At 40.6% G+C, this 27,528-nt stretch overlaps 2 protein-coding genes across 3 annotated transcripts in view; one reads left to right on the plus strand and one right to left on the minus strand.

Annotated features, from left to right (window-relative positions):
- The window catches only part of LOC128380393 (astrotactin-2-like), a 282,453-nt gene that overhangs the window by 32,240 nt on the left and 222,685 nt on the right, over positions 1-27,528 (minus strand). For both annotated transcript variants that reach the window (XM_053340198.1, XM_053340197.1), the window contains exons 15-19: positions 25,909-26,013; positions 25,361-25,540; positions 14,566-14,888; positions 6,289-6,422; positions 3,298-3,446 (exon numbers count right to left, since the gene is read on the minus strand). In XM_053340198.1, the coding sequence (XP_053196173.1) occupies positions 3,298-3,446; positions 6,289-6,422; positions 14,566-14,888; positions 25,361-25,540; positions 25,909-26,013 (891 nt within the window). The remainder of the gene's footprint in view (positions 1-3,297; positions 3,447-6,288; positions 6,423-14,565; positions 14,889-25,360; positions 25,541-25,908; positions 26,014-27,528) is intronic.
- On the plus strand, positions 18,642-21,985 carry trim32 (tripartite motif containing 32). The gene is made up of 2 exons (XM_053340199.1): positions 18,642-18,696; positions 19,632-21,985. The coding sequence occupies exon 2, from the start codon at positions 19,644-19,646 to the stop codon at positions 21,696-21,698; it is 2,055 nt and encodes a 684-aa protein (XP_053196174.1). The 5' UTR covers positions 18,642-18,696; positions 19,632-19,643; the 3' UTR covers positions 21,699-21,985.

Genomic DNA, 27,528 nt, shown 5'->3' on the forward strand with positions numbered 1-27,528 from the left:
AGGAAGGATACAGTTTCTTCTCCTATGCTAGTGCAGACAGCACTGACATAGAAATATGGCTTCGGCAACACAATGAGAGCCGCATCCAAGTGTCTGCGTCTTCACATTCACTCTGAGTGTACACATTGCTGAATGTGTGTGCTCTGGGTGTGTGACTCATGCTCAGCATGGCTGAGTGTCTGTGTGTAGCTGTCTGTTTATCTTTCCTCTCTCTCAGACACCAGCCCGAAGCAGTGTTTCAACTTGGCAATGGATATGGATGCAGCCTCCAGCCTCTGTAGATGCCTGCGCTGGTTGAATCCCGTCCCCTGGATGCAGGTGCTGCCTGATGATGCAGATGATGGTCAAAGACATATAACCCCACCTACCCGTGTTTGTCTCTGTCTCATCTGCCTTCTGATTTCAATGGCTCTGTCCATGTCACTGTCCTTTTGGCTTTTTATCTGAACACGTATTGTAGCATAGGTATCTCTTTTGATTTGTCCCAAAGATTTTCATTATTCATTTTTAATTTTAGTTAGTTATTTTTGCTAGATGGATATTTTCCTCTTTCTTTAGACTAGACTGATATTCGGTATGCTATTTTATACTTTCAGTATGCAAATTAATTTTATTATGTGATATTGTTACATTGTAACTCCTGTGATTAGCTGTCGGTAATATTGGCACTCCCATGTCCATTAAAATTGTACTTATTTTATATTACAATTTAATTGCCCATTATAAGTTTTCCTTATTTTTTTTTTATCAAACTTGGGTGAAATTGAAATTGTTCAAATTGTGCAGTTAGATCATTTAAACTTGGTACTAAAATTGAGGAGTAACATCTATGTGCAGAACTTAGTAACATGTCTGCAAAATCCACCCCAAGTCTTGTTTTCCACAATATCCCCTCTTTTACACTGTAAAAATGAATCTGAACACCTCACACTGCTCTATATTGCCAAGAATAAGCGTTGACTATCCAAATCCTTTGGATCAGGATTTTTCCCCTACGATTGTCTAGATTGTCAAATATGGTTTACTGTAAATCACCCGAATAATTCTTTAGCATGTACCCACCCTTAGATGTTAGAGAAGAAGGCTTGACTGCAAGCTCACTGGTTCAAATCATCACACAGTCTTGGAAAATATGAACAGGGAAAAATTAAAGAGAAACGCTTGCTTTCCAGAAAACCAACAAGATGCCCTCGAGCAAAGTATTTATCCCCAAACTGCTCCATTAGAGCTGCTCAGTGGCCAATGGTAGAAGACTGGTTTCACTGCCAGCTAATGTAGGGGAAATGTGTGTGTGTGTGTGTGTGTGTGTGTGTGTGTGTGTTTCTGTCTGCAAAAGTCAAAAACTGCTGAGAAAAAGCAACAAGGAATGATTGAGCTTGTTGTTGTTATTTTGTATCCACAAGATGAACAGGGCGCAAGGCTAAACTGGACTTCTTATTTATCTCAGCTTTTAGTATCATTAGACAGATCTCTATTTTCCTAGAAAGTGCCTCAAAGATGTTCCCTAAAAATGAAGCCAGCAGTGGGTAGTACAAATCCAATAATTTCAAAATAAGTCAGACTAAGTGTGAGAAAATGATACTTCTCAAACATTATAACCTTTTATTTGCTGAGTCCAGAGAACAAGATCTTGTCATTTTAAGAGTCCCCTATTATTTCATAAATCTACCCCTGCAATCCTTTCCAAGTTTGTATCAGCAATCTTGTATAACAATTACGGTTTTTGAGTAGCTACAGTATTTACAGTTGAAGTAGGAGCCACCCAGATGTGTACTCATGCAGTTCATAGTACATGATGTTTCCACTGAAGGAGAAGCTATAGCCTACCAGAGTTTCCTCTCAATTGAGATTACCTGTCAATCACAGGGCATATACTGTATACTCCAAACACATTCATTCACATGTTTATTATACACAAGTAAGCAAGTATGCATCACAATGCCTAAAAATCCACTCAAATAAATTAGTTATTTTCAAAATTCACCAAAGTTCTATTTAAATTTTGTCCAAATACTCAAAGGCAGCTCAGAGTAAATAAGACAGACATGACTAACAGGGAGAGACAAAGAGAGACAGACAGAAAAAGGAAGTGAAGAAGACAAAAAAACGAAGACAGTGACTTATAATCTGTATTACACTGTTATGACATGATTTATAGTGGTGACTGGCACATAGCAGAGTGAGTCACCCACACCATCTGCCCCTTCCTACCTCACCTCTGCCAGCATGCCTGTGTCTAGCTGTCTGTACGCTCTCCTCGCTTGCTGGTGCCCACGCTTCATCAGCACTCCTCCCAGGGGTGATGGATGGCCTGTCCATACTTCCCAATGACTAAAGCCAGCTTCTTCCAGACCACCTAATTTCTCCAATATTATTAAATTCCTATCACCCTTCCTCTGACTCACCTCAGCCCCTCGTCACAACCATGACCACTTCCCTAGCCATAAGGCAAAATGGTCAGCATCACTTATGGCGCCTGATAAATTGCCCTGCGTCATCTTATCCCATCCTCAATCTAATCTCCCCCTTATGTTTGGTATCCAGACCAAAACTTTAACCACATTCCCTTCAATTGTAACTTTACCTCTTCCCATTGTAAGTAATCTCATCAACCTATCAAACATTTGTATTATTTATCCATCATTGGCATTTAAATCCTGTCTTCTCTCGTCATCATTCCCATCTTTACCTCTTCACCCTTTGAAAGAATACTCTCATGAGGAGAAAAAGTAAACTAAAACAATAAGCCTGAAAAAGAACTTATACTTAATCTCTGAGTCCATCTTGAACTAAAGCATGGTTCATCACTGATTTCCCAGCAATACATCTACTGACACAGTCCTTCAGTTTTCCTGCAATCAAGATCCAATCTCAAATGTCCCAGTACATTATTATTAGTACTATTTTCAGTTTAAACACGCAGTGGAACACTATGAAACTTGTAATGCAAACACTAATTAAACTTTCCAAAACTATATATCACAGGACTAACACGAGCGCTAATACACTTACTTCCTGTTTCATGGATACCCATGAAGATGAAGGAACATTCAACCTCCACACATACCAACAGCGCAAACTACTGTCACCCTCAAGAGCTTATGAATCTACCAAAATTATTAAAAACACAGAAATGATTCTCTTTCTCAGTTCTTGTATTTGTGTGTGTAAATATTTGAATAGTTATCACTCAAACAACACAAACCAATATTTGTCATAAGTCATAAGTCACATGACATATTTAAATCTATACAGTCAAAAAAAGGCAAAAAAAGGCCTGGAATTTATTTTTTATACCTGTGTAGACCTCTGCCTCCGACGGGTCCTCCACACGTTTATGCTGGATGATGTAGTCAGAAATCTTGCAGCCAATCAGAGGCTCGACATCCATCCACTCCAGGGCCACCATCGTGCTCGAAGGCTCCAGGTAAGGGGCGAGGCGCAAACTAATGGTGCAACATAGAGGAGATAAGAAACAAGATATGGCACTAGTATTTTATTAACAATGCAATTTAAAGGCTACCACAATGGTTGCCCCTCATCTGGATTTCAACTTAAATTATGTGTGTGTGTGTGTGTGTGTGTGTGTGTGTGTGTGTGTGTGTGTGTGTGTGTGTGTGTGTGTGTGTGTGTGTGTGTGTGTGTGTGTGTGTGTGCACTTGCAAAATATGAGCCTGAACCTAGAATGGGTCCTGGCCTGGATCTACTATATAGAAAGGGTGCCTCTGTGATGGGATTTTGTTTTTCCTTTTTTCCAATTGGAATAAGATAAAATCTGTTTCCAAGAAAATCAAGTCTCATGATTGACAGTTTTATTTGTCAATGTGAGATCTGGGCAAGTGAACATTGGTCAGCAGGTCAAAATGCACTGTGGTTAGTTTGTATCAACTAGTGTGCTGGAAAAATGATCACTTAGCGGAAAATGGACAGCGCCGGCTGTAACCAAAAACCCAAAAGAAAGAAAAAAAAGAAAAGAAAGAGAAAGAAGTGGCTGCATTAAAAAATGCCCAGTGATTAAAGTTGTATTCGTAGTAAGGAGGCTTTCAGCACTATCTTTGATGGCTTGAGTCTGAGCTGGTAAAAGAGCTGGACCTGATCTCTGACGTTGCAAAGAAGAAGTCAAGAAAAGAAGAACCTCTAATGGTAAGAACCATTATTCTGTCTGTGCAGTTAGTAGTATTATCTGTTGTTATTGTGTGATCAGATAATATATAATATATAATATATATATATATATGTTATGTGTGTGTGTGTATAGTTAGATAGGTAAATTATTGTGGATGTGATGCTGTTATAGGCCTATGTGTGGTTTGAGTTGATTTGTCATACATTATATATGTTGGCTTTTACAGTGTGTGAAGTTGCTTAGCTCACTTACTGCCCCTTATTTTTAAACATGCATTCAGCAGGTGTACGATTGCTCAGGATGACATTGTTGTATACTTAGTCACATGTATCAGTAATAACTGTTGTGCTGTCTGCTTGGGTGGTTTTTAGAGACACTAATATTACCATGGTCTTGAGATGATTTAATTAATTGTATCATTGTCTTGTGATTTGTGAGTGAAATGGCAGTATTTCAGCACTTGGTTTATTGAACTGTACAGGCATACCTGCTCCCAGCTCAGCTGAACTAGTTATTCAGCTTTTGACCGATAGGAGTGTGATTTTATATGCCAGCTTGACTTGAAGCCCAAAATAATTAAGGTAGATTTTAATGGCCAGGGTGAGTAATATCGGGTGGGCGTGTTCTGTGCAGTGTGACGGAGTGGGGGTCCATGAGCATCAGTGCCGAGGGGCCCCTGGGGGTAATAATCCAGCCTCGAATGGATCTCATGAGGTTATTGTCCTGTTGGAGTAAAAACTGTCACACCTCTGCCTTATATCCCATGGAACAGTAGCAGGGCAGCAGCTTTGGACAAACAGCATTCCGATGCCACCTGTTCTCCAGCAGTGTTCCCTGTGCAGTTTTCCCTCTTTAATCCCTCAAAAGAGATAAAAGAACAATATTTCCATTTTGCCTGCCCTCTAGCTGTGTCTGTGACAATGGCGTGAGAGAGGTAGGTCATCCCTCTTTCATAAAAATAATGCTGCTCAGTTTCATCCTCATAGATAATAATGATAAGTACTGCAGGTTATTACCAGCCTAACACTCCAGCACTTGCCAGAGTTGGAGAGTTGGCTGCTGCAGCAACTGTTCCCTGGTCCTTTCGTGCCAGTAGACAGGGGCCCAGGGACGGCCTGACAAAAGCTCTGGTTGTGGCAGCAACATGCCCTTCCTCTCCAATTCCACAACCACAATCCACAAGCAAAACAATACCTAAACTGCCATAATGTATCAAACAACTTGTGCAATACTTGTGCAACATAATCCAATTCTCAAATGCCAATGCATTTGTCTAAAATACTACTATTGCTAAGTACTATTAAGTATAGCTAAAAAGTAGAAATTTGTATGCTAGTCTTGATGGAACTGTAGATATTAAAGTTTTCATTATTTTTCTGTGCACCTTAGGACTTCTTGTCCATGTTGGTTTAAACATTCAGATTCAATGTTCATCTTGGTATTGTATATTGTAACACAATGTATTCAAGCCCACAGAAACAACACTTAGCTGTGAAGTGATTTCTGCATAGTGGCCACAGTCGGTGTTGCAGAATCACCTGTTTTACACTTGCACACAAAAAAGGCCTATTTTACATTTCTTCCATCTCTGCCATTGAATTAGTTGCATGTGGTGTGGAATTCATGCAACGTCAGAACCAGGAATAAAAGAAAACTTTACATTTGGTTATAGTTGGAAATGTAGATAGACACTTTGCGAAAAAGGTCTTGGACCACAGAATCCTCTCAGGCAGCTACTTCTATATTTTGTTCTTGTTATTGCTTTGTGCCAATAAATTTTATACCTCATTCATTTTGGAACACAATATATTAGTAAGAATATATTATTGACATTCTTAGCTTTATCTTCTGAAGTCTTGCCCTATCAACTTCCTGTGGATGACTCACAAAAGCTTCAAGAGTATTATTAGGACACCTTGAATGAGAGCATGTTCTTTTCAGAGGGGTGTAAGGGCTGACTGACAGCTATTAGAACTTTGGGGACTGTGCTTGTGTCTACAACTTTCTCAAGTGCCCCAGAAGCTGGTAGCCACAGGTGTGTGTGTATGTGTGTGCATTTCCATGTGTATATGTGACTGTGCCGGCAGTGCATCAGTGCATGCATCCATGAAATCTCTCTTGTGCATGAATTCCTAGGTGTCATAGTGTCACATCACACTTACATTGGCTTCCTGAGGGGACTGCAGTCAGGCAGGCCATCTTTGCTGAAGGCACTCAGGTCACAGCGACACCAGTTATCAATGACATCGCCCTTTCCAGCACACCAGTATGAGCTCATTGTGGCGCTCTTGAAGGCCTGTAAAGGATAACAGGTGAGAGAAATGCAATTATCTCAAGGAACATGCGCTCCCCGTCCATCTACCCCTTACCCCACCCCCATCTCCCACCCTGCCCACCTTCTCCACCATTGCCCTCCATATCCCAGCACACACACAAGGACTCTCTTGTACTTTGGCCATATGATGACTTTCCACTGACTATATTCATTTCCTTTTGCCTATCGCCTAGAATTAACCATGGGCACTAACATGTCAAACCTCAACTTACCTTGAAGAAATGAGGGCTGGCCAAAATGTCCTCACTTTGCAAAAATGTAATCTCTCTAAAGGTCTAGAGCTCAAAAGCGGTCTCACAAAGATAGGAGTACAGGTACACACACACACCCCCACACAGTGACCTTTTCATAACTACCATTCCCAATTACTGGAAGGCAGGAACATCTCACTAACATCGACAAGCTTACACTGTGATATCATAGATGCACTGTGACTTTTATGATGGAGGTGTGAAAGCTGTGACATTCCCCACCTCCCCCATTCCATGCAAATGTTTCTGTGTGTGTGTGTGTGTGTGTGTGTATGCTTGTGTGTGTGTGCGCATCTGTCTGTGTCGCTGTCAGTTTGTCTATGGAGGGGAAGGAGGGGGAGGGTGATGAGATGTTAGGAGATGACATCATCTCCTAACATCTTCTTGTGCTGCTTCATTAACGGGTGAAAGAAAATGAAAGACAGAAGCTCAGTCATCCTCTAAAAGGCAGCAAAATGCCAATATAACCGTCAAAGCAATAAAGTATAATGTCAGGGCTTTCCCTAAAGCCACAGGCATGATAGAAAGGAGTTCAAGGGAGTTCGCAAGCACTCTGGCTCCCCCTGTCACACTATGGATCAATGGAGCACTCAGTTATTTATGTGCTCTAACTGGCTGGCAGTGCTGCCTCATGCAGACAACTTTGGAGATGTGCTTGATCATGGTCACAAAAATAAGATGCTGGAACCATGCAGAAACATTATCACTGGGTACCAGGCATCCAACAAAAAGCAGAGAGGAGACACTCCTTTGTTCCAATACACCATGACATTCACTTATCCAAAAGCAAAGGAACTGATGAGACCACACACATCTTTAAGATAACAGTGCACATGCAGACTGCACACATGGGCACATGCAAACATGCACCCACAAGCACACGCTCAAATTAATGATTGATTTCCACAGTTGGTTGTTTCATTTCATTGGAGAAATTCCAGGGAAGATTTCTGCAGTGTGTTGATTAAAAAGTGAAGTGACATTTTAGATGATTTTGGGCATAGTCCTGACCAGAGAGGCAGAAAACTAAGCCAAAAAAGAGTCAGGGTATTCACTCAGAAGCTGATGTTAGCATTTCCACAACACTGCATTGCTAGCTGTAACAGACTTTCATGGGAACTGACTTCTTCCAATGCCACTTGCTTTCACTCCAGGCAGAGAATCTTGAGAGTAAAAGTGACGTAATTGAGCAACAGAGTATGAAAGCAAAAATGAAGAGAGGCCAGAGGAAATTGGACAGTGAGATCATCAAAATAGACAAGGAAACAAAGGTGTGAAAAAGAGACTCCCAACCCTCAAAGCATTCACACCTTGGGGGACAGGATCCTTCAGCAGTCAAGGCTTTCCCTTTACTATCCACCAATACAAGCCCTGCTGAATGAGCAGTTATTATGGGGAGGTAGGCAAGCACTGTAATCCATGGCCATATAATAACCCCCTGGCAAACCAAAAAGGGGAAAAAGGTTATTACATTTCTCCCCCCTTGCCTGAACCCATGTGGTTAACTGCTGCCAGAAAACAACAGCAGCAGGGGTCTTGCCACCTCATGTCAATGGGAAGCAGGCCACAGACAAAGGCAACAAGAAAAACCTGGACTCGAGGTCTATGCACGCACACAGACTAGACAAATATGAGAAATGACCTCCGCTGCTAGGGGCAAAAGAGAGAAAAGACCACAGGACCGCCATGCGTTTACCATCACCAGACTCCTAGAAAAAACCCATATGGGTCTGCGCGCTTGATTGCATGGCTGCACATGTGAAAAATAGACAAAGCGATTACCGCCGTGTTTATGTTTGAAGAGTAATGCAAGCCAGTCTCCACTGGGTAAACAGGGAATCTAATTGTGGTTTAGAGAATGTGGTGGGGGTTTGGGTGGGGGGAGGTAAAGCAGGGATGAGGATTTAGAGAAAGGCAAGAAAAAGTGATAATTAGCAGATACATGTTAAGTGATAATGTGTCAAGTGCGGGGTGATGAAGACAGCAATATATCCTTCTAGTGCAAATAAAAAAAGGGGTAGGGGTCAGTAAGGAAAATCCTTCAGTGAGATGAACAGACACATAGAACAGCCCAGGAGAGGGTACTCCTACTATGTGTTCAATGCAATTACAAGATAAGTCATAGCTGAAAAGAGGATGATACCCTACACTGTATTGATTAACTGCAGATCATGCATTTCCCAGAATACTATAGCTCCATATACATTCTGTCTTGGCTTAACAGAGGTAAGACATTATCCATTATGCTTCATATTAGAAAAGGCATCAAATGTAACAGTGTAAGACAGTTTTTGTGCAGTCCTGACAGATTTGCAATTAGGAACTGGTGACGCCCCTGTGGTTACAATAACACACGGTTCTACTGTTTCACAAATGTGCCACAATTTATCTCCATTGACCTTATCGATACTGAACAAATTGAGACGAAATGTAATCACCCCCTCCTTTGAACAGAAGACAAGATCAGTGAACTGCAAGCCTTCTGAGCATCAGCAACAACTCCAGCCACAAATTCCAAGCCTTGACGTCATTTAGACCCCACAGACTCACTGGCACCAAAATACTATTTGGACCTTTCACTTTCATAGAAGCCTGACGTGACTTACAAGAAGGCAAGGGAGGCCATTGTGACCTCTTTAATGTATTAATCTGTTTGTCTAGTCTAAGCTGACCATATTACTGTCTGTCTTCTGAGGCTAATACATGAAAACACTGGCCAGCTGGCCCACACTATTGATTTATAAGATGATCACCAGTGGTGGCAAAGAGTCTAAGTCAGCACACACAGGACACCATCAATGGTGACCTAAGTGTATGCGTGCATGCCTGTGTGTGTGTGTGTGCGCACAAATGTGTTTATGTGGTCTTTCCAATCATTCAGGGCTAATGGTGTTAACAAAGGAACCAATGGGCTGCTTCTAGGAACCTTATAAGAAGTAGTACTTCCAGGAAATTGGACACTGGTGGCAGCTGGAGGGTTGGTTCACCTAGAGGTTGATGGGGGTTGCCATGTCATTGGAGAACCCTCAAACAGCAGGTATTGGTTTTTAGGTGTGCCTACTCTGTCTGGGCCCTGGGGGTGTTCTAAGTGAATCTGACCTGACCTTTCCGGCTAAGGAAATTGACCTTTTTGTTTGTCTGATATGATATTATGTGTTACAAATCAACAAACTGAGCCAACTATTTTAAAAAAGGGCCAGCTGACAAGTGGAATACGAATCTAATTGAAAAAAAACCAATTTGTTTTCAGTCATGATTTAAAAGCAAAGACAAACCCAACCCTGGAATATACCTTATACCTTATTCACTTAAGGGTGTTTTGTTTTTTTATAATTTATTTATTTTAATCTGAGGAAACAGTATGTTCAATTTCAAGCATTTCATTGTTTAGACAAATAGTCCTCAAGAAATAAGGAAATAAAATGCTGAATACAAAATCTGAGATAACAGACACATTTTGTGGAAGCTAACGATCAGGTCAGTCTCATGGTCTTTACCTACTACACATAGTAATAATTACCATTAATGCAGATTTACTATTCATTGTCAGAGCACATAGTCTAGGTAAGAAAAAAGTATTATTTGGTCGGGATGGGTTGGGATGTGAGGTTGTGTCTTTCGCTGTCTAAAAGAAGACAGCCTGGGATTTAGTGTCCATGAAGCTGATTTGTGGCTAAATAGGGCATAGAGGACAAGCCTGCACTATTGCTACTGTAATTCATGCTTTATGGGCCAAATATTGAAGAAGTAGAGAACAAAGTACGTACTGGCTATACAGAGTTGATATGAAACTGCTCTATAAGAGCATGCACTCTCCTTGGTACTGAAGTAATGTTCCTGCAGTTGAAACTCAGATTTTTTTCTTTCCATCTGTACTGCGGGATGCCAAATTCTTTTTTCAATGCCAAAGATTCTGTTTTCAATGCCAAATATTATAGTCAGCGTCCTGGCTCCATACAGGATTGAGTTACATGGCAGATTATTGCTTTGAGTTAGCAGTGACATTCAGGATGCATTGCTTTTTAAATTTGGTGTTCCTCTTACATAATCAGAATGGGGAAATGTTAGTTGTAAACTGACAGGATACTAGGCATACATTAATATGTTCCTCTAAAGCAGATTTCAAAGTCTGAGACTAGGGGCCTCAGCCATAACTTGGAAAAAAAGCCCCCCACTTAGTTTACTTGATTAGTTTTGCTCAATTCCTGGATGCCAATAGGATCATCATGTTATTTGATCCCATATCAAAGTTTGTTCTAAGGTATCTATTAGTTTCTTACTCTTAGAAAGTGGGGAAATTCTTCAAAACTACTGTATCTCTGAACTATCTCTTTGACCAAATCACACACATTAAAGCTATTCTATGGGATTTACTTTTAATAACTAACGTAATACTTCCTTTCACTGAGCCTCCCCTGAAACTGTTTGGAGCCCCACTGGGGAAGCCCACCTCCAACTTTGAAAACCTCTGCTCTAAAGCAAGCGCCCCCACACCCCCAGGAATTTTCTAGACACAGCACTGTGAGGGGCTGCAGTTCTTTGAGAGCATGACAGCGGCCACTTGGCAAGATATAGTGCATACTGACCCACTAGACTCACAACCAATTTGTTCAAAAGGTTTGCCATAATTCAGTCACAGTAACACAGGACACAAGGCCATTGGCAAACTCCACAGGCATAAGATTATTTATTTATCCATGGAGGTACTTTTCTCTGGCATTACAATAGGGGAGTATCTGTGTGTGTGTGTGTGTATTTGTGAGCACACAACAGGCCTGTAAGCAAGACCACCTTAGTCGAGTCCAAGCCAATTCCAAGACCGGTTCCAGTCAAATTCAAGTCAAGACACAGGTTTAAACCGAGCCAAGCCCAAGAACAGAGCAAATCAAGAAGTATTCATAAGTAAGACAAAGAGGGAATAAACCTCAAACCTTTCCTTTAGGCACTAAACATAATCATTTAGTTTCTTACAAATAAAGACGATGAAGAAACTACAAATTCAGTTATACATACAACTAATAAGTCCATAATGTTTGGTTCACCACCTCATAAAGGTTTTTGGGAATTATCTTCACAGATAATTGTATTGCTAGCGATATAATAAACCAAACAATAATAATCATTTTAAACATGTACGTGTTATTCAGTTGTTGTTTTTTTAATTAACATAACCTGAGTATTTAGCCAGGCAGTTAGTTTTGTTTTGTTTCTGCTAAGATTCTAGGATATGAATCTCTGGGATTCACCAGCCCAATACTCTTAATACTTCACATAAACCACAAACTTCACTGTGAACAGTTTTAATTTGGAACTACTTCCTACTGAAGAAACACTAAAGAACACAAAAGAATAAAGATGTTGTTTGTCAGAAGAGATGTTGCTGTATATTTCTTAAAAGTAACTTTTCAATGTTGTGAAAAGCACAAATGAAATTCCATCCATGTCCAGTGTATTTGGGCTGAGGCATTAGTGGGAAATTACTTAAAATATGTGCGATACACTAGAGGTAAGTAAGACACCATGTTTTAGTTTTCTCGCATTATTTGACTGCACCAACCCTTTACCTTAAATACTCTGGCATTATTATTCAATATGAACATATACATTTCTGGTCAAATTTTTTGCACATTCTCTGTCTGGGCCCTGGGGGTGTTCTAAATTAATCTGACTTTTCTGGTTAAGGACATGTACCTTTTTGTTTGTAAACTTGTAAAATAAGATGTAAAACTGTAGCAGATCTTCTCACTTAGAATACATTTTACATACTTTTTAATTGTAACTTACTTTCTTTTTTTTACCCTGTAACAAAATCCCCCTCTGGCTTAATACTGAGTAGACTGATGTGAAAGGGACATGACATGCCCTGTCAAACAATGAGGCAGCCAGAAAGAGGCCACTGATAGATGGAGGTAGCTGAGAAAGGACAGAGGACGTACAAATAGGTATACAAATATAGGTATAACCTTAATCCACCTAATCATGACCTGGACAACTAAGCCTCTATTTTGATTGCTTCATGGGGTTTAGGGTAGAAAAAAGGACCTCATCTCTGAGAAAGCTTTTGCAACATGGCAGCTGTCTTTCCCGATAGACCCAGCCAAGTAGAAAGATAGTCTCAAGCAAAAGTGTGTGTCAGAAAGACACACACACACACACACACACACACACACACACATGCAAAGACTAGAAAAGAGAGAGGGACAGGGGGAGAGAGGATGAACGGTAGTGTGTGTTGTGTGTCTGTGTGTGTGTGTGCATGTGGAGGGGCAGGTTGTTGTGTCGCTAGTCTCTTAATGCAATATACGTATGTGCCTTTCAGACTAGCGGCAGCAGTTGGGGCAAAGAGAAAAGCGAAAGAGAGGAAAAGAGGAGCAGAGTGATGGACTCCCCTCCCTCCCAAGAGGTCGATGACATCAATAAGAAGCTAATAATCCTGCCTCAAGCTACCTCAGAAGGGCTCACCAGAGCAATCCACTGCAGTCTACCCCTTCTCCTCCACCTCATACATCTCACTCTCTACATCCCCAGAAGACCACGGGTTGGGTAGGGGGAGAGGGAAGGATGGATAGTGAGGTGTTTGGAGGAGAGGGAAAAAGAGACATTTTGCTCTTCCTCACGTTTAGCTATCGATGAGGCCCACTAGGGACTGTCTGCTATTGATTGTGCCTTATTTTCCTTGGGGCTGTGGTGCTTGTTATGGGTGGCACGTATAGGGGGCTTTGTTGTGTGTGTGTTCATGAGTGCATATATTTGTGTGTGTCTTTTTGCCTCTGGTATTGTTGTTGTCTGCAGTAATTTCAGAAGGTAAGGTAATTAGATGCTTGATTGGGGGAAGCATGAACCAGTCTGCTCCCAATGGCGTCTGCATGTGTGCGTGTTGAGTGTGAGTCACCTGCAAACAGCTCTGTGCTGGCTAACACATGCATGGGGAAGGCATGCACCGGATGTTGGGTAGTAAGACAATGTCAAGATGTAGCTCAAACAGAGCAAAATGTGGTAAACTAAATGTCAAGAGAAACCAGAGCCCCTCTCTAAATTACCTTATGGAGGACTTCTCATACTGGATGAATCATAAACACAACATGTGGCCATTACGCTGATATTACATTCAGCTGTGTGTGTTTGTTTAGACACAGACACACTTAGATATCTCACACATATACACATTGACTTCCTCACAAGGGGAGAAAACCATGATGTCATCTTTTTGTGCCCTCTGTATTACAGTGCTCATTTCCAGTGGTCAAAGTTAACCAACTCATGCCACCTAGAGGTGATTTCTTACAACTGCATCAGTTAGATGCCACAGAGGATAATGGATATGTAGTGTGAATGGAGTTGCCACTACCATGATACACAGTTATGTATGAGTCAAATAACCTGATGAAATAATGTATGTCTCCTTTACTTTTATCACAAAGCAACACAACAAATGTTGCATCCATTTGCTTCACACTATATCCATGTCACATGCTAACTTGCATGCAAAAAATGTATTAATTAGTTTATATTCAGTAAATGTCTAAGTATATAATCTATGACTTCACATACATTTTTAAATCTTCTCTTTCAAAAATCTTTGTTTTACAAAAAAGGGGGGTAAAAGTCCATCACTGGATTTGATTTTGTTTTTTATTTAATTTTTAATTTTTTTATTTATTATTTTGCTTTTGTCTTCCAACTCTAGTAGGTATGTTGATGTACTGTATCACCTCTCTTGATTTTCTGTGTTATTCTACAGTTATATAGTCACTTATCAACCTCTTGTTCTCCTTCTATTCACACATCCACATGCACGTGCACACAAGCAGAGACACGCACACAGACTTCCTACCCCCAGGCTGCTTTCTCACCTCTTTGGTGACATTGTCTTGGACCAGGCTGTAGAGGGGCACCACACGGCTGACTTCCAGCAGAACAGGGATGGGTGAAGGCTGCTCTCCACTCCTGCTGTTACCACTGCGGCCTCTCCCCGACGCACTTCCTATCATGGCTTGGTGATGGCACAGGTGGCAACCAGCTGGACAACTGCCTTTCTCCTCACAGCGGATCTCTACACCATTCACCATGTCGTCAGACAACAGCTGGCTCTTCTGTAGTGCTGACAGGTAGCTGATGAAGGGAACTGACTTCAGCTCACGCCTCCCACCTCCAACAACCCCCTGGTCTGTTGCCTCTGGTGGGGCAGGAGAAGAAGAGAAGGTGGGTATGAGGGGGTGCAGATGAAGATATACAAAGTTAACAACAATTATTATTTTAGGAAGAGGTTGGAAAAAACAACCAACCTCTTTCTCGCTCCTGTATTCTTTCCAAATTATAAAAAAATCCATAAAACAATTTATGAATCTCCACTTGGAGTAGCAAGAAAATTCACAGTCCCTCAGCTGCATATAATGTCCGCATCTGGATTTACTTTTGCATGCAGTCAAGGAACAGAAGACAAAACAACAACTAATCCCTTACTGTCATCAGCTTTCATAGACAAAGGATGGGGCAAGGAGGGGGATGTCACTGGGTTTTTCTCCTGAGTGTCAATAACCACTGTTTGTTGTTCTCAGTGGAGTTATGTGTGTGTGTGTGTGTGCGTGTGTGTGTCTGTGGGGTGGGCTTTTTCATCATTTCCTCTTTCAGAGAGATACACCGTAAGAGGCAGCAGAAGCAGAGGATGAGAAAAAGCAGGACAGAAATGTGTCTTGGGTGTTGAGTGTTTCATTTGGAGGACACGTCAGGCCACATGTCACAGTGGAGCAGATCTGCCATCTGTGCTGATGTGGCAGATGTGTTTTTGTGTCTATTTGCTTTCCAAGAACAGTGGACACATATGTTAGTTTTCCTAATGAGTGATAAGGGATTCTTTTGAGTGAGAAAAAAGTTGTATTGCATAAAAAGAGTACTAAAGTTGGAATTACTGGCTTATGTGCATGAAAAATCATCAATCAGTGCTCCAAAACATTTGTTTGAAAATTAGTTTTTTTACTCTTAACCCTCAATATTCCCATTTGAAACACTGAATTCACATTAGGTCTATCAGAGAAACAGCCTAGACCCTGTGCAGATTCTTTAAGCTTTTTTGTCTGAAGGAAAGCACCATAAGCTCTAGACATGAGACCAGATGTATAAATACACTAATGTGAAAATGTTAAACTCACCATCACACCCCCCCCCCCAATTATATACATACACACAGAGGTATGTGAATGGATGGTTGAGATTACCTATGCTGATTACATAAGCACACATGCACTTAACAGATAACATACAGACACAGAGACCAAGTAAAGGGGAAGCCCAAACCAGAAAGCAAGGGGATAGGGCAGCAACAGCCCTCAAGGTTTACTAATTGGGACCAGTTAATATTAACTTTTCAAATGACTAATTTCATCTGCCAACATTTTTGATGGCAGTGAAATCAGATATCCTTCAAAGTATTCTCACTGGCAATATAGACAACACTGTGAATGAACTAAAATAGCGTGTTTGTTAGATGTGTTAATCCAATGTGTTTAGAAAGTTAATCCAGTACATAGAACGGGTGTGTAAACTTTGTTTCCATGTGGCAATAAATGAAGAATGAAGAAAAGGCCTACTTACGGAAGTCACTATTCAGAGTACATAATACTGACTAGAAATGCAACTTTATAAGAAGACTGCAAGAAGGTAGATAAGGGTGTATAGCTGCACCAAGAATTAACTGGAAAAAAAATGCTTGTAGACATTTTTTTAGGATTGCTAAAACTATGAGTACAGCGGAGACCTGCTACTGTATAGAACTAACATATTTATTTATATGTGTTATATTCAATTACCAAATATAAATAGCACATCAGTTCACTGATACTTCCAAATTCCCCAAAACAACAAGAAGGACATGACCTTCATGTCCTCAATTGTGGCTATGACCTCGGCGTGTGTGTCTGCACATACATATGTTGTGGCTGACTCCTTGTGTGTGTCTGCAAGACACTGACAAGCAGTTGAAGGGGTGGGTGGTAACTTCATGTGCAACAGTATGTAAACAGGCTCAAAGGGTGGCCCAAGAGCCCAATTACATGCACTTCTTGAGGCAACACAGACACAGAAAAGAGCTGTTGTCATCAGGCTCTCACAATGAAGCCCTGTTGCTCAGGTTGGTGGTGGCTAGCCAGTCTAATTCACACTGAACCTTTAACTCATTTAATCCTAGATTACAAATGTTTATATCGATCTAAAAATGAATTTTTGTAAAATTTGGCACTGACAAGTATTTTTACATCAAAGAGTTCACTGATATTAATAGTACATAGGGTCTTGTTTTCTCTACTTTTCTATTTTTTAACTTTTTGAATTTTCTTTAAGTGTTTTTATCATAAATCTTGTTTAGAGACTGTTATAGCAGACTGCTGTAACATGTAATTTCCTTCTGGGATCATTAAAGTACTTTGTCTGTGTTTCTGTTTATTTGTGTTTGTGCAATGTACAGTTTCATTAAAATTTGACCAAAGGCGACTCCCTTCACAAGGATGAATTAAATTGGACCACATGTATTTTTTGTGCAGTTAAGGGAGTGGCCCATCAATTTACCTCTTTATACTGTAAACTATGACAGCTCTTTGCTGTGTGTCTTTGCCTGTCACCAAACATACTGAAGAGATAAATCGAGTGAATTTCCCAGCCATTGATCTTGCACTGCCTTTGTTAATTAAAATGTCTTTGTAGACTGGTTGCAGTATAATTACTCATCAGAGACATATCCCCTCTGGCCAGGGTTGCCCAGGCAACAACAGCAAAGGTGTCAGATATCTTCCACAGCAATTTAATACAGATGTTGTTAGATATGGCTACTGTAGGCATTACAGCTGCAAGTGCTTGATCTACCACAGAGCTCTGATTGTAACTGGCAGTTGTTATATCTTGATCACATTACCTATTCATTTTCCACTTTTTAAAAACTTCTTACAAAATTCTGATATAGCAACAGAGAAGTGTAAATAAAATGTGTCTGTGTGTGAACTGTCTACAAAGCACCATTTTGATTAAACTTATATGTCGTCATAGTATGTTATACTGTATCTTGCTATATCAAAGCAGATTCACTCCAATTTCACAGTAAAATAACATGTAACAAATGTGTTAAATGGCTAAAGAAATGTCAACCCAAATGCATATCCTCATTTTCTTTCAAATTTATTTGTTTTAAAATAGTTTGACCAAAGAAAAGTAGACAGTTTCTTAGATGATTTTGTCCCCTCACTTACTCTTTGACACTTTGTGTGCACTGGTGCTGCCTGAGCATAATTCTTTACTGATGCTGACATCTAGTGGAATCTCACTATAACTACTGGCGTATGTCTGAAAACAGTTCCCATTACCCCACATCTGGATGTTTTCATATACAGCTTGTAGGCAGTACTTCAGGTTCTCCCCTTGAAACTCATTTTCTCAGGTACAGGTCTGCTTACTACTCAACCAATCTTAGATTGGATACTTTATTATTTGTAGGTTAGACGGGTGAACTAAATTAAAATGATTAGTTTTCTGTCAGGATAAATTATAGTATATCTAAGTAATGTTGAACACAGGTGATTATGGGAGAAGTATTTGCAATAGGTGCTGTGCATGAAAATCGTCAACATCCAAGTTGCCCACCATGACAAAGTATTGGGGGCTTTTCTGTATGTAAAAGGGAATGTTGGGAATTGGGCAATTAAAAGACTATGAAAGATTTAGATTCTAATGTAATCGGCTCATGTTGCAAGTCAAACAGTGAAATCTCACAAACTGCATCGGGACTATCCGGACCGTCTGGGACCATGGCTTGGCCACAGGCGTGCACAGTAGCCAATCAAAACAACCGTCAGCCCCAGAGCTGTGCGTATTGCGTAACACCCCTGTTCTGCGTACGTAACGTCGTCAATACTGCAGTCTGACTAGCAGGCTGCAGTAGCAGAAACACAGCACGCCCATCAAAACCTCTGTATGTTCAACCAGCTAACACTGAAGAAAAGGTAACGTCTTAAAGCAGAAATGTCAAAAGAGAAACATTACGACGCGCTGCATACCTAATTCCTGAATGCACGTTCATGAAACTCAGTCCTATTGAATGTTTAATAACATTGTCGCGTTGTGTTAAATGACAGCGTTACCGTTTGTTGTTTTGTGGAGAGGCCTCCGATTTACCAGTCTAAAATGAGGAATATATTTGTGTTAATCATTTTTACTGTCTAGACTACAATGTCAACCTATTTTTAAGCATCACGACGGCTCGGTTGTGTCGCAGATATAACCTATAGTTAGCTTGCTTATCACATTGTTTGTCATTAGCATTGCATGAAGCGACCGTGTGTCTTTTAGCTCGCTGATAAGTAACAATTATCTTTACTACTACTATCAACATTGCCTCGGTGTGTTCAATTATTTTCTTCTACGTTCAAAAGCAGTCTTTGATAACTAATGTCAGCATTGCCTAGTTACTGACACGTCCTATTGACTTAAGATTGTTGTCACTTGTGTCAGTGAATGCCGTCATTGTGAACTGGTTACCCAACAAGTAATTAGAGTTTGCCTACCAAATGAGCTGCAAACTAGCCGATTAAACATCAGGGTTGTGACAGTGTTTCTTACTGTAGTATCACTTAACGTCGCAGTGGCCCCAGTGACAGTATCAGATGACCATCATACAACAACAGTCATACAGTGCAAACAGTCATGCTGTACAGTGTACTTGCTTGCAGTCTCCCTTGCATAATCTCAGTGTCCATTTTCTGCTGCTGCAAAACATTCCAGATCCTGTATACACACAAACTCTGTGAGGCATTACAAACACGATATTCACACATGTGACCATGTGAGTTAGTGACATATTTTCCTCTCAGTAGTAGTTCATATTAAATAGTAAAATGTTATAAAACATATCTTCTTTGTTGTTTCTCTTCTCACTCAGGCAAGCACCATAATGGAAACACCTTCTTACCCACTGGACCCGGATTTAATGAGAGAAGTTCTCGAATGCCCTATATGCCTGGAGACCTACAGCCAGGATCTATTGAGACCCAAACTCCTGCAGTGTGGTCACACAGTGTGCCGGCAATGTCTAGAGAAGCTGCTGGCCAATACCATCAATGGTGTGCGCTGTCCATTCTGCAGCAAGGTCTCCCGTATGAGCAGTATCTCCCAGCTGGCTGATAATCTCACTGTGCTTAAGATCCTAGATTGTACTACATCATGTAGTGCTGCTGCTGCTGCCCTAATGTGTAAGTCTTGCTGCAGTCGCCTACCACGACAGTACTGCCATGACTGTTCCATAGTTCTCTGTGAGCCCTGTAAAGGGGAGGGCCACCTTCATCAAGGCCATTCAGTCCACCCAATTAGGGTGGCTGCTGAACAACGTCGTAAAGAACTGGGTGGCAAGCTGACTGCTCTGCGTAAAGTTATGGGTGAAATTCAGAAGAAAAAGACAGCCATCGAAAACATTTCCAAGTCCTTGAGGCTAAAATACCGGGCAGTGCAACAGGACTATACTACAGCTGAACTACGTCTTCAAGAGGAACTCAGCAGGTATCGAAGGACGTTCACAGCTTCCATGACAGAAGTGGAAAAGCTCAATGGGCAGGTCCTGGAGGAGCAGACATATCTCCTTAACATTGCAGAGGTAAAAGTGGTGTCACGCTGTGATTATCTAACAATGCGGGTAAGGCAGAGTGATGTTGCCTTGCTAAAGGATGATGGTGGCAGCAGTGATGATGAAGAGCTGGACCTAAAGAGCAGCTTGCCCACCATGTTTCAGCTGCAAGAGCCAGAGCTGGTCAGAACAGAGCATTCTAAACCTGTTGAAGTTGGCCAGTTGACCACAAACACTTATACTGTCAATACAGACGATGAAGAGAGTGGGTTGGAGATTGCACTTGAGGGTGATGTAGATAGTGTAGATGGGGCAGTAGGCGCTACAGGTGGTGCAGTGGGAGCTCCGATGGATCTTTACCGAGATATTGATATGGTTGCTGCTGTAGAGGAGGCGGTATATGGTTCACCTGGCAACTTTAAGTCAAAGTCTGTGGATGCAGGGGGTGGATCACCTGGAGGAGCTGGGGCGAGTGCAGGGCCCCCAGTCTGCCAGTTTGTGAAAAAAATGGGCTGTAAGGGAACCCTACCTGGCATGTTCAACTTACCAGTTAGCATTTGTGTAACAGCACAAGGTGAGGTCTTGGTGGCTGACCGTGGCAACTACCGCATCCAGATCTTTAATCGCAAAGGCTTCCAACATGAAATCCGCCGCAATGCCAGTAGCATTGACAATTTTGTCCTGAGCTTCCTTGGGGCTGACCTGCCCAACCTCATCCCCTTATCCATTGCTGTCACTCCTCAAGGTCTGATTGGGGTCACTGACAACTATGATAACTCGGTTAAAGTCTACACTATGGATGGGCACTGCGTGGCTTGCCACAAGAACCAACTGATTAAACCATGGGGCATCACTGCCATGCCATCAGGCCAGTTTGTGGTGTCAGATGTGGAAGGAGGCAAGCTTTGGTGTCTAGCAGTGGACCGCAATGTAGGTGTGGTCAGCTACAATCGACTGTGCTCTGCTGTGCGGCCAAAGTTTGTGACATGTGACACAGCTGGAACAGTCTATTTCACCCAAGGCCTGGCCCTGAATTTTGAGAAACGCCACAATGAGCCCCACCTGGAAGGTGGTTTCTCCATCGGCTCAGTGGGCACTGATGGCCAGCTGGGCAAGCAGCTCAGCCATTTCTTCGCAGAGACAGAGGACTTCCGCTGTATCACTGGCATGTGTGTGGATGCCAATGGGGATTTGCTGGTAACAGACAGCGGGAGAAAAGAAATCCTCCAGTTTCCCAAAGAGGGTGGATTCAAAATTCTCATCCAGGAAGGGCTGACCTGCCCTGTAGGAGTGGCCACCACCCAGAAAGGGCAGCTGCTAGTTCTGGACTGTTGGGACCACTGTGTGAAAGTCTACTCATACATTCAGAGGAGACATTCCTCCACCTAATAGAGGAACAGTCCAGTATAGCTGCACATAAGTATGAGCGGTTTAATAGGTTTGTGTTGGTGGGTGTGTATGGAAAGTTGGAGAAGGTAGAAACACTGTAATCTGTAACTTCAGTTTGGCTGCAGTCCAAATAATTCTCACTCCAGCTTTCATTAGTTTATTAAATTAATGTTCTAGTCCTTATGTTTCAGTTTATGGCCTTTTGGATTTTAGTTGTGTTACCTCAAATTAAAAATTGGCTTCTAAATTTGTTTTTGATTATGATTATTTTAATAGATCACAACAATAAAACTGATCTTGTAACAATTTACGTATTTACGTATATATTTAAGAATGCTGGCACAAGTTGCCACATTAAAATAAGCCATTGATGTCAAAGCTAATGTAGGCACAAAATACAGAGGATTTCCCTTCCTCTTTTACTAGCTGCCATATCCATCATTCAGCCTGACTGTTTGATGCACGGCTTTTCCTGATTTGGCTCAGCTTTGCAACAGAAAAGAGGAGAGGAGGAAGAGCTAAAAATGAACATGTATTTACATATGAAATAAAGCATACCAAGGCTTCTGGCCTGTGAAGCACTTTATTGTTGACATGTCACTGTTTCCTAGAGTTCCTAGGTGTTATTAGCACAGACTAACATTGATGTTCCTGAATGCAGCTGGCAGCTTTAAAGATTACCATGCAGTTGGCTAATGGTACATCAGTAACCCAACTATCAGCATTCATTGAATTGCATTCAGTAACATTCAGGGAACATACAGCAAGTGTAGAAATATCAAGTTACCTACAGGAGAAAGGGTTGAACTACAAAACCACAAGATTATGTGCTTTAATGGAAAGCCGGGGGATATGGGGCATGGTCATGACATTTACTGGGGTTTCTGTGGGTTTACATTTTTTACTGACATTGTCAGGACAAAAAAACTTTTTTATAGGTATAATGGTAAAATAAGATACACCTTTAGCTGTTAAATAAGTATTTATTTTTGTTTAAAGCTGCTTTGAGGGTAGCTGAGTTTATAAATGCAACCAGAATTTGGGTTATTAGTGTTTAAGTTGACATAACAACATTTATTATAATTATTCCCTGGAACTCAATACTGCCTAGCTAACCTGTGTACATGCTCCTTTATTCAACCTGATGCTCCTTATGCTCCTGACTTTCCAGCCACAGCCTCACTTATGCCACTACTAGGCAGGCTGAGGCAGAATTCTGCTCCAGATCGTATTAAAGCTGCTTTGCTCAGTTGTACATCTCAGTGCATTACTGTGAGTAATTTTACTTACGATCCAGAACTGTCGTGTTGACCGTCCAGTCCTACTTGAAAACATCCACAGTACCATTAATGTCGATGAAAGTTTCAGTCCTACTTCTCATACAGAGCTCTTTTCATTATTAACAAAGTAGCAAAGTTGTAAAGTCCTGCAGTAAATGTCCTGTCTAACAGGCAAGGTCGCTTATCTCTGTTCTTTCTCTTCCCTATGCGAACTTTCAGAGGCATCTTCAAATTACCTTTCATTGCTATGCTAGTATAAGAAACACAGGCACCCAGACCATCAAAAATGTTTACACAACCCTATCCAAACTCAATGTTTATTCCGCTTGTTTTCCGCCCTACAAAGAGTGTGTAAGCACTTTTTGTAGGGATCACTGGCAGGGGTGTTTAGAATAGTACTGCTAGGATAATATTGAGTGAAAACTCTTCTGCGTCTCCCTCAGGTTTTTATTCAGCACCAGACAACTTGCAACCAGAATTATCTTGCATTGGTAAATAGAAAGACAGCAGCCATATACAGCGTTTTCCTAGTTAGTGCTAGTGTTAGTCAACACGACATTGGTCTGTATCAGCATGCATTTTATGTATTATTTGATCCATGTAAAGCATGAGAAAGATGATGCTTTCAGTTAAAATAACAAAAGAAGACACTTTTCAAAACATTTTGTGGCCTAGCTATGGGGAATCAAATTAATCATTGAAAAACCCACCCATCAGTACTGTAATAAATATATTCTGTTTCCATAAAATCAAAAAAATGCCTGCTCTGAGAGAATACACATCTTCCAATCCAGGTTTATCATAAGAGCATATTGCATAGTTTGAGCCTTAAAAATAAATATTTTCACAAAGCTGACCTTAACTCTGCACGTGGAGCCCTATTAAACATACAAATATACATATCTGAGAATCAAACTGTATCATAAGTGTTTTTAATATTTATTGCTAAGAGATATGGTGAAAATATTAAGCATCAGATGAAGTCTCAGTCATTGTGCTTTTTTGATTTCACATGATGTATTTGTTTATCTCAGCACTAAACCAATATATTTTAATAATAGATTCAGATGCATGTCAACTTTGCCATCAAAATTGCTTTTTGTTTCAGTGCTTACACTTTACTCAACTGGTTACTAGTAGTAGTATTTACTAGAGAATATTCAGTCTCTTGAGAATAACAGAAAAAGGCATACGATGCTAGTAAAGTCAAGTGTCCTTGTGTCAGTGTGCTGAACATTATATGAACATGTTTCATTTTGTTGGAGGAAAGTTATGTCCTTGCATTTTTCTTAGTTTATTGATTTAATACTATTAGACTACATTATTGCAATATGTCTATAAACCAAACTCCCATGTCCTTCAGGTGTTATGTCCATTGGAGGCTGTGGATTTCACAATGTGTTGAACACATTACAGTAATGTGTGTAGTCAACTTCCTGTTTGTATTGTTGATTATCTGAGTGCAATAAACATTTATGAAACGAAAAACAGTTTTTCTTTATGCCATTGAAACCTTTCATCAAATATGTGAATAGCTGCTCAATTTTTCCAAACGACCCTGACTTTTAGTGAGCCAAACATACATTGTCGCAATGATTGTCTGGCTGTTGAGTTCCATTTAAACATTTTGATGTATAGGTAGTGATGTGTGTTAAGGGCAGAAATAATACAGCTGATAATGACATAGCACTGTATAGTATTTGCAATAATACAACCATATTTGATCCTTCAGATCTGAAAGTTTTACTACTGCTCAAGCTTCTCAGTGTCAACATTCAAAACCCACTACTGAAGCTAGTTTTCAAAAGCGCAATGTGGTCTTATCCATATTTTATAACATCTTATGTGCTTAATTTAAGACTGCAAATCAGCGTTTTTGTTGGATCACAAACTGAAGGATTAATAAAAACAGTTTAAACAGTTTAAATGGAACAGTGCTGCAAGATGGTTTTGGGATGCTTTTAAGTCACACTGATATTTAATTTGATTCATGCAGCTTATACTGCATTTTACTAGGGGGCAAATTAAAGGTGGATGAAGCCTTTAAACATATCCCAGTTTATATAAGTGTGACTCCCCCCTCCTACCTGTTAAATTATAGTAAATATGTCCCTTCTTTTCATTGTGTATTGCAACAAGGATACTTACCTTGATTTAAAACAAGGTTATGGTGTCTTGGTAACATTTAATAGTATTCCTATCATACCTGAAATTGCCCCTGTTTTCCTTGCTGCTCTACCATAGTTTTACCTCTGCTGCTACACATTTCTAAAAGTTTAAAATGATATGTTACATGAATCTGTATCTTTCGCAGATTTCCCCCAAATCAATATCATCCCTCATGAATTCACCATTTTTGTTCTTGTCTGTCAGCATGCTCACCTTTCTGGTATTGCAGCCAGAGCTGCTGCTGGGCCTTCTTGCTGGGGAAGAAGATACTGCAGCTGAGCTCAGAGCCATAGAGGGCCTCAGACACATAGTGGCTGCCGTACTGCTGAAGAAAAGACAACAGTTCCTCACGTGTGCTATCCGCTGACAGTGTCTTCAGCACCTTGGAAAAGCCTACCAGGTCAAGAAGAAAAAATATGATTTGTATCCAGTATGAGGAAGATGAGGTTGGTTATTAAGGTCAGGCTTATAGTTTAAATGTCCAATTCATGTTAAAATCTGAGTCCACCAAGGACGCAGACAGATGCAAAAATAGAGAAATAATGCAATAGCCCCAGTTGGTACAGTATAACTGTAACAGAAGACAGCTAGCCAGTGTTCTGAGTCAAACTCAGATGTAATGGATAAGCAGACAATATAAAAAAAAACGGTGTATAATAAACCTGTATAAGACAGTAAAAGCAGTATAGCAATTTTGTAAGGCATTGATCAAAGACTTCTTTGTAATAATAAGAAATTACAAAGTCAATTCAGACACTGACCTGTAGATAAGGTGATGGAGCTGAGTTTGACTTTGTACAAATTGCTGCGCACTCTCCACTGTTGAACCATAGGATAGCCAACTGCTTCACTGAATTGGGCATCCCCTGAGAAAGATGAACAAAAGGGAAGAAAGAGACATATTAAGACAGATGGAGACAAGACACACAGCAAATACAACAATATAAAATCTATTACAAATCTTAGATTCATGAAGAATAACTGAAATAAAAAATAAATGTATAGATAAATAAAATCCATCATTTCATTTGAACAGTTTATTGTAGATTCATTGTTATCCATTATTGCCCTAACATCATTTATTATCACAGCCCATATCCCAGCTGCTCCCAGATCAATGACAGATATATAGTGCAGCTTGAACTCCAATTGGATTGCTGACATTAGCAGTGGGAGCAATCTTGCTATTCTCCACAATTCAATTACCAAACTTTCACACCAGTTTAGAACTAAAGCTGCAAAAGTGAAGAGCAAGGGGGAAAAAAAGTCAAGTGCTTGATCCTTTGCCTCTGGAAAGCATTTTACACCTGAGACATTCATGCACAATGAAAATGGGCTATTTAGTTGTTTTTTTTCTGCGCGTGTGTATGTGTGTGTGTGTGTGTGTGTGTGTGTGTGTGTGTGTGTGTGTGTGTGTGTGTGTAAGTGTGTGTCCAATTCTGGTGAAAGCATAAAGCCAGTGAAAATCTCAGGGGTCAATTTGGACCAAATGGCAATTTAGCTAATGGAGGGATTAGGCAGCTAAGGTGGAGGTGCAAGTTTCAAGCCAAATGTATAAGTGACTCTGTTCCCAGCGGGATGGGTTCAAACTGTCCAGAAAAACATAAAACAATGAAACAGGAAGTTAAGTGTTTTAAGAGTTGACAAGGTGCATGTGTGTGTGGACATGCAATAGCATCTTGATGGGCTTTGGGAGATGGGGCTCAGGATTTTACAGCACAGTAGCACAAAAGAAAAGACCAGTGTATATTTTAGAACACAGAGGCAATCCATTAACAACAGGAACACACTGATTTCTCTCTCGGGTGGTGCTTTGCTCATGCACCTTGACAATACAAAGGTTTAGAGTGCAAAGCCTTATAAAATTGCTGGATCATTTTAAAGTAAGTGATTTGTTTCAGATAAACATACAGTGGGGAGAACAAGTAGTCGATACACTGCCGATTTTAATCATAGTACACTTCAACTGTGAGTGATGGAATCTAAAACAAAAATCCAGAAAATCACATTGTATGATTTTTAAATAATTGGTTTATTGCATGACAAAAGTATTTGATCACCTACCAACCAGTTAGAATTCCGGCTCTCACAGACCTGTTTTTTTTTTTTAAGAAGCCCTCTGGTTCTCCACTCATTACCTGTATTAACTGCAGCTGTTCGAACTTTTTATCTGTATAAAAGACACTTGTCCACACACTCAATCAAACAGACTCCAACCTCTCCACAATGGCCAAGACCAGAGAGCTGTGTAAGGACATCAGGGATACAATTGTAGACCTGCACAAGGCTGGGATGGGCTACAGGATAATAGGCAAGCAGCTTGGTGAGAAGGCATCAACTGTTGCCGCAATTATTAGAAAATGGAAGAAGTTCAAGATGAC

The sequence above is a fragment of the Scomber japonicus genome, chromosome 19 (assembly GCF_027409825.1).
Source record: "Scomber japonicus isolate fScoJap1 chromosome 19, fScoJap1.pri, whole genome shotgun sequence".
Lineage (NCBI taxonomy): Eukaryota > Metazoa > Chordata > Actinopteri > Scombriformes > Scombridae > Scomber > Scomber japonicus.

Bases quoted from the DNA above. Each gene is read 5' to 3' on its own strand.
- trim32 (XM_053340199.1), top strand. From the start codon at position 19,644: ATGGAAACACCTTCTTACCCACTGGACCCGGATTTAATGAGAGAAGTT.